At 46.2% G+C, this 7746-nt stretch overlaps 1 protein-coding gene across 1 annotated transcript; it reads right to left on the bottom strand.

Moving 5' to 3' along the window:
• Positions 1-903: 903 nt before the first annotated feature.
• Positions 904-2991, bottom strand: ASCL1 (achaete-scute family bHLH transcription factor 1). The gene is made up of 2 exons (XM_038368432.2): positions 2149-2991; positions 904-1920 (listed from the first exon to the last, which is right to left on the bottom strand). Exon 1 carries the CDS (start codon positions 2777-2779, stop codon positions 2165-2167), a length of 615 nt encoding a protein of 204 aa, XP_038224360.1. The 5' UTR covers positions 2780-2991; the 3' UTR covers positions 904-1920; positions 2149-2164.
• Between the last annotated feature and the right edge of the window lie 4755 nt (positions 2992-7746).

Raw genomic sequence — 7746 nt, 5'->3', positions numbered from 1 at the left:
AATTAGCCCCGTGCAAATAAATAGGAAAGCTGTAAAAAATCAAGCTAGATTTTTAATTCTGTAAGGCATGCTGGCTATCTTAGTTCTTTGTTGGTTGTGGTGTGATGGTTTTTTGTTTTGTTTTTTTTTTTTTTTTAAAAAGATGCATTTTGCGCTTTGCTTTCCGCTTGGCTTGATGCACGCAAACTGAATTTGCAAGTAATGCAGGAGGAGAAAAAAGAGGAAAGCGCATTCTGGTCACGTCCTTGCTAACTGACAACAAGCAGGCTAGCCAAAAAAAAAAAAAATCTTTTTGAATCTTGGTAATTGGGTACTTTTACACTCAGATCACGCTATTTGGATAAAATAACAAGTTTAGGAAGATCAGTGTCATTTCTACTACTTTGTTTTTTTGTGTTTTTTTTTTTATTCCCGCCCCCGTCCCCACAATCCCCCTTTCCCCCAATGATTGTATTTCTTGCTTGTCTAAAATAAATATATAAAAGGCAAAAAAAGGTAGCCTGTCTATTTCGGTGGCTCTAACTATACGTTTCCTCCTATTTTCTTCTACCGTTTCGTTGGAGGCGGTGAGAGGATAGTCAGGTCAGTGAAAATGTGGGATGGAGCGCCCTCTTTTTTTAGGGTTCATTCATTTAGGAAATTCTTTAATGTGCAGTGATTTCACGAGGGATAATGAAGCCATTAATCACCCCCGAGTCTCTTGGTTTAGATACACATTTGCAACATAGAAGGGCAAGAAAACAATTGTAATACTTCTGTATCTTTGCATATATATGTTACATCCAGCATACATACAAATACTCTATATGTAACTTATGTCTGGCATGTTATCACTGAACATTTTTCTCTTTACAATCATAGTTATCAATGGCAGAAGTAAAATTACATGCAATAGGCAGCTGATCACTTGAATTTAAAAAAAAAAGGTTTTATTACGAAACTAGCTTGTATAAAACATGGTTATACAGGACTTTTGTAAGTTTGTAATAAAACAGTAAGAAAAGGCAGTGGTATAAGGGCTTTTTTCCTTTTTTTTTTCCTTTTTCAAAAGGCAGCCTATAAAAACAAAGGTCTACCATTTTTGGGTTTGGACAATAGCTGCATAAACTTTGTTCACTTTGAACATTGTTTAATAACATTATTAATACATTAACAAAGTTTCTATAAAGTAAGACACGTTGGTGCTAAAGTACATCTGGAGGAATTCCAAGTCCTTTACAAAACCACATACAAAAAATGGCAGTTGTAAGGTAAAGGTAATATTGACTACATGTCTAAATATCAGGAGGTAATAAGCATTACATGTTTGTTTGTTTGTTTTTAAAAAAAGTCTCAAGATATACACATTTTAAACCATCTGTACAAAAAACCTCTATAAATTTCTCTTATGTACAAAAATAGCTTAATATATCCCCAAACTGGTTAGGATAGATACAAATAGATTTTCTTATAATAAAAAAAATTCACAAAAAAAGGATTGGAAGCATTCAGTGATGAAAATGGTAGAAAAAAGTCAGTGATGGGGGGAGGGGTGACTTTAGAGGGTTCTTTGAGTACAGCAGAGTTTAAATTTCAAAATCTCCACAAACATTAGGAAACTAATTGTGGCCGTAGCGCAATGAACACCAGTCTTTAAGGGCTAAAACTGTACGAGGTGGGGAAGAGCCCCTCTCTACGTTGAGGCTAGGCAGTGCTCTTCCCTAGAGGGATAGGATGACACTTGGTTTTGAGGACACACGCTTCATCATGCCGTGCTCCCCGCAGCTTTCAAATCCATCTTGGTCTTGTGAAACTGACCGGAGTGCGAAGGCAGTGAGCGCTTCAGTGTTCCTGGAGAGGCGGTACAAACTCCTCGTGTGCTATGTATTTTCCCTTCCGCGGGGGGGGAAATGCGTTTTGTGTTTTGTTTTTGCAACACTCCTGGAACAAACGAGAGAGAGAGAGAGAGAGTCAGCGTCAAGGTAGCTCTTAGGTACAGCTGCAAGATCTAGGCGGGGGGAATTCTGCTCATCTGCAGCTTCATCAGTGTTCACCGAGCCCTTCCCGGGGCTGCACAGCCCCCCCCCTCCCCCATGCCGCCCCCAGGCTGGGGATCCCCCGGCTGCTGGGGAGCGCCCCGAGAAGGGCTCCCGCCGAAGCCAGACCCACCTGCTGCAGCCAGAGCTCAGAACCAGTTGGTGAAGTCCAGGAGCTCCTGCTCTTCGGGGCTCAGCGGGTCGTAGGAGCCTTCGTCGGAGGAATAGGAGGAGACGGGGGAGCCCGCCATGGAGTTCATGTCGTGGGAGTAGCTGGGGGAGATGGTGGGGGACAGCACCCCGGCCTGGAAGGCGGCGCTGACGGCGTCGTGCTCGTCCAGCAGCTGCTGCAGGGCTCGGATGTACTCGACGGCCGAGCGCAGCGTCTCCACCTTGCTCATCTTCTTGTTGGCCGCCCCGTTGGGGACGTGCTCCCTGAGGGTGGCGAAGCCCAGGTTGACCAGCTTCACCCGGTTCCTCTCGCGCTCGTTCCGCCGCGCCACGGCCGCCGGCTGCTGCTGCGGGAGGCTGTAGCCGAAGCCGCTGAAGTTGAGGCGCCTCTTGCAGCGCATCAGCTCCGGGGAGGACGAGCGCTGCCGCTTGAGGGGCTTCGGCGCCGCCGCCTTGGTGCCCGGCGAGGGCTGGCCGCCGGCCGGGCTGAGCGGCGGCGGCGGCGGCGCGCTCTGGGCGGCGGCGAAGAAGCAGGCGGGCTGCAGGAACTGGCTGGCGCCGCTGTCCATCTTGGCAGGGCCGGCGCTGGCCATTGGCCGCCAGGGGAGAGCGGGACGGGGCGCGCGGCGGCCGGACTCGCGGGGGGACGGAGAGCGCGCGGCGCTTTCTCCCTCTCTGCCCCCCCCTGCGCGCCGGGCTGCCGGGAGGCTCGTGGCGCTCGCGTGTGCGCGGCCTGCCCTCGCGAAGCCCCCTTTTGCAAGCCAGCGGCTGGGGATTGTGTCTCTTATAAGGGGCGGCCGGGGCTTTGCCGGCCTCTCCCCCTCCGCTTCCCCCCCCCCAACACACACCCACTCCCCCTGCGGGGTCCCCCCACCCCCTCCTCACACGCTCTGCACCTTGCGCCGTCCACGCTCCCCGGCTTTGCAGTGAGTGGCCGCGGGCGGGGGAGCGCGGCCGCCTTTTCAACGCGGGGGGAGTTGCGGGGAGGGGAGAAAACCCCCACAACACACGGGGCGCCCCGCACACACGCGCTGGCCCCGGCCCGGCCCCGCCTCCGCTCGAAACAGCCCCCCCCCCCCCGGCCTCCCATTCATTCACCCGCCTCTCCCCTCCAGCCCTGCCCCTCCCGGGTTTGTTGTTGCAAGTGCGTGCGCCAGGCGCGTGCCGCTCTCCCGGCAGCTGAATAAACAACCGGGCTGGGGAAGGAGCTGCGGGGGGGGGGGGGGGTTGGGAAGAGACCCAGAGGCTGGAGCCAGCGCTGATGGGCTGCGGGACGTAGGCAAGCCGCGGGGCTGCGGGCGCGCAGACGGCAGGGAGGTCTTGCCGGGGCCAGCCCCACACCCCAGCAGCCGGGGAGGCAGGCAGCTCGGGGAGAGCTCACCCAGCCCGACAAGGTGCCCGGGCTAGGAGCTGGCACGGAGGCTTGTTCTGCTGGCGAAGCGGGAGACGAATTGCCGTGTTTCGACTCGGGGTTAAAGCGGCGGCTGCGGAATGGAGTGGGGGCGGGAAAACGCAGGGCAGATCGAGCAGCATCGGGGACCCATACATAGAGACATTTGGGGGCGGGAGGGAGGGGCGCGTCTTGGGACGCCACTGAAATATACCAGACTTTAGGAGAGAGGGGCTTTTGGAGGGGGAAAGAAGAAAGGCCGGTGGCAAGCCCGATCCCGAGAGATGCTGAGCACCCGCGACTGTCCTGGAGCGTAGTGAAAGTCCAAGGTCGCTGAGCACCTCAGGAGTTGGACCTGCAGTCTGGAAACTCATCCGTGTTTTGCTAAAGAAATAAGGAGGAAGTGTTGGCGTGAATGTGTCCTTTGCTCTGCACAGAGATGCTGATAGTGTCCCTGCAGAAAAAAGGGTCTTGCAAGCAACATTAGAGCATTGTAGGGGGGGATGGAAGAGGACCCCGGGGTGGGAGTGGGGGTGAATAGACACAAAGAGAGAGTTAACACTTCCTAGCCTGCTGGATTAGGAAGTGGTTGGCTTGTTTAGGTCTTCGGGTAAAGTCAAGGCGCCTGATCATATTTCTTTACTTTATAGGGTATTGTGAGACTTAAGTCTGTAATGTTTGTCAAACACTTTGTTTATTTATTATTATCTGCATTACAGTAGCACGCTGAGACCCCAGACAAGGTCTGGGTTCCATTGTGTTATGTGCTGTACAAACACATTGTCAGAGAGTACCTGCCCTGAGGAGCGTACAGTTTAAAGCCCCTTTCAGGAAAGCATCACTGTTCAGAACAGCATTGAATCCCATGCATAAATCCCATTAAAGTCCATTGGAGTTAAGCAATTGCTCAAAATTAAGCACATGCTTAAGTGCTTTCCTGAGTTGGGACATAAATAGACAGGAGAGAGAAAGGACTGGAGACAAAACGTTTTATGGGCTGTAATCTACAGCTGAGGAACTGAAGCACAGAGAATTTAGATGGCTTGTAGAGAACCTGCCTCTGCCAGAAACCAGGGACTGCACTAGAACTCCTGTGTACTAGTCCAGTGTGGTATGTACAAGACCACCCTTTCTCTCTCTCTGTTTTGAGATGGTTGGGTGAAAGGTGCTATAAGTGCTAATTATTAATTCTTATTTTATTATGATGATAGTACAGGACCTACGATTTTTTAAAAAAATTGCAACAATAAGATTTGCAGGTTAAAAAGAAGTTATCCTAAGATACCCCTCTGAACCAGGGTGTTTGCAGGTGGGAACCAGCCAGCGAAGGAGCATTAGCTCTGTCCAGCAAGGAGAGCACCTGAAAAATCACTCCCCAATAGTTACAGTATTGAAACTCCCATTGAAGTCAATGGGAGTTTTGATACTGACTTCATTGATAGCCAGAACACTGTTAATCATAGAAATAAGACATGGAAAAAAGTCATTAAATAATCCAATCCATCTGCCCTTCCAGTGCAGGATTGTTCTCTACCATGGATTATCTATTGTTTTGTCCAGCCTAGTTTTAAGAGTGTCAGGCATTTGTGTTGATGGTGGGGCATTTCCATATAAGATTTATTTTTAAAAATCAGTTTTTGAACCAGACTAATCAATTTGTGAAAAATTTATGCTAAAGAGCTTTCCTCATTCTGCTGGCAATGTTTGGCTAAATAATAAATATAAGTAGCAATACTATGCTTTTCACTCATATAGCATCTTTCCTATGAAGATCTCAAAGTGTTTTGCAAGCTTCCATTAAGCTTCATAATATTTCTGTGAAGTAGCTATAACATTACCAGTTTGAGAAGTAGGTAAGGAGACTTGCCCAGACAGAGTCAGTGGCCAGGAAGAAAATCCTAGGCTTGTCCTACACAGGGAAAATGTCCCCCAAGATTGTAATTGGTTTTAAAAATGGTTCAGCTAACCCTCTTCTAAAACCAGTTGGAGACATAACCTAGACCTGTTTTAAGCAGCCTGAATTGGTTTTAGTTGATCCAATTTTAAAACCACATGGTTCAGATTACCTGGAGCCTGGTCTGCTCTATGGCTCCAATTGGATTTTAAATTGCTTTAAGCTGATGGAGATAGTTCAACTGACATTTCTTCAGTGTAGGCCAGGTTCTATCTTATCTCCTTGTTCCCTGCCCTCAACCACTAGAGCACACTCTGACTTGGATGGGTTGAAAGTATAGAAGAGTATAACCTCAGTCTAATGGTTTTCAGGTAGGACACTGCTACTGCACTGGAGACTGGTTTGCTTTTGGTTCAGGCTCAGACTCCAAATAAAAAGTGTTGCCTGCAGTTTGGACCGTTCACTGAGGCATTCATATGTTTATGAAGACATGGCCTGCCACTGATTTAACTGAAAATACCCAGCTAAACAGAAATCACTATGGATATTATTGAAAAAGCTGGGTCTTTAATAGTCCTGAATTCTGATCCACCTATGACTCTTGCCACCTGTCCCAGACAGCATGAGGATAATGGCTTCATGGCTTTTCTTGGACAAATTAGTCAGTGCCTTTGTGCCTACTAGATGTTTACATGAAGTTATTGGTTTAGTTTCCTCCAGGTTTTAGGTTTTTATCTCTGCTCTTTCAAAATAATGGCCTCTCTATGTTATGTCTTCACCTCTCTTTGTAAATAGTCTACTTATTTTATGTGTGAAACTCTGATTGTACGTCTGCTGCAAATGCAAGCACTGGATATAGATGAAGGGATTTTTTCTCCAGTCCCTTACACCGGTTTACCTTAGTGTGACTCCACTAAAGTCAATGGATGAAATTATGGCTCCATTGAAGTCAGTGGCAAAACTCCCATTGACTTCAGTGGGGTCAGGATATTAGCCAATACCTTTACACCCACACTAAAGCCAGTTATCTGAATGGAGGAAATGGCTCAAAAAGTTGAATTGAAAATAAGTATAGCTCTATTGTTTGAAAGACTCGGATGCACTCTGGAAGGCTTTTTATTAAAAACAAAACTAAACTAAAACTAAAAATTCAGCTCCGCTTCATGTACTTTTTATTTATACTTTCCCATTGTTGCTGCTGAACAATTTATGGGTAAACATGGACATTTTCACACTGGTTAGACTAGTCCAGTATCCTGCCTCAAATGGAGGTAAGCATCACATGCTTCAGAGAAAGGTACAAAAAGCCCTATAATGGGACTATTACGTAAAAATCTGCCAGTGAGGAAAGTTCTTCTGAACCCCCTGGTTAGCTTATGCCAAAAAGCAGGAGGGTTGATATCCCTTATATTTTTGTATTATTATGTGAGTGTTCATATTGTCCATATAAATCAGTGGTTTTTAAAATGTGTTAATGTGTGAACTCCTAAAATTTTTTGAATGGAGGTGAAGACCCCTTTGGAATTGACTCCATGGGATCAGTGTGTAAGCTCTTCATGTCTTCCCTAAATGGGGCTGTTAAGCATTACCATGGTTACATCGATAAATAAATAATAATTAATAGTAATAAATAATGAATGCTATCTTGTGACAGTAAATTCCACATGTTAATTATGTATAGTGTAATAATCCTTTGGTCAGTTTTGAATGTATTGCCTTAAATTTCATTGTATGTCCCTTTGCCCTTATGAGAAAGATAAAGAGGTCTGCCCAAAAGATCTCCTGTATGTCATATTAATTATTTTATGTATCTTGGTCATGTATACTCTTATTAATCTTTTCTCTGGTTAGTCTTAATCTTTCATCCTCTCTACATATGGAAGATGAAATAGGGTAACCAGACCTGGACCCATTATTCAAGTGGACGATATACAAATGACCTACACAATGGCATTATATTCTTTTGGTTTTAATTTTCTGTGTAATTAGAAACTTTTCTCTTCAATAATTAGCTTTCCAGTTGATTCATTCAATGATGTCAAATCCAATGTTCCTGATATCAGAATTCAGTACAAGGAAAGAAGTCCTGACATCAGGAGCCCTATATTGTGCCATTACTGAAGGAAGAGAACTCTGGTTATGAAAGAGCGAGCTTCCATTTACACACACACTTTTTGGAAAGTAGCAATAACAGGACAGGAAGTAGAGGAAAAAACAAAATGACAGTTTAATAGAGGTACAATGAAATATATATTCCTTAAATGTGTATTATCAAC

The sequence above is a fragment of the Dermochelys coriacea genome, chromosome 1, assembly GCF_009764565.3.
Source record: "Dermochelys coriacea isolate rDerCor1 chromosome 1, rDerCor1.pri.v4, whole genome shotgun sequence".
Classification (NCBI taxonomy): domain Eukaryota; kingdom Metazoa; phylum Chordata; order Testudines; family Dermochelyidae; genus Dermochelys; species Dermochelys coriacea.
This window is presented reverse-complemented; position numbering and strand designations above follow the sequence as displayed.

Bases quoted from the DNA above. Each gene is read 5' to 3' on its own strand.
- ASCL1 (XM_038368432.2), bottom strand. From the start codon at position 2,779: ATGGCCAGCGCCGGCCCTGCCAAGATGGACAGCGGCGCCAGCCAGTTC.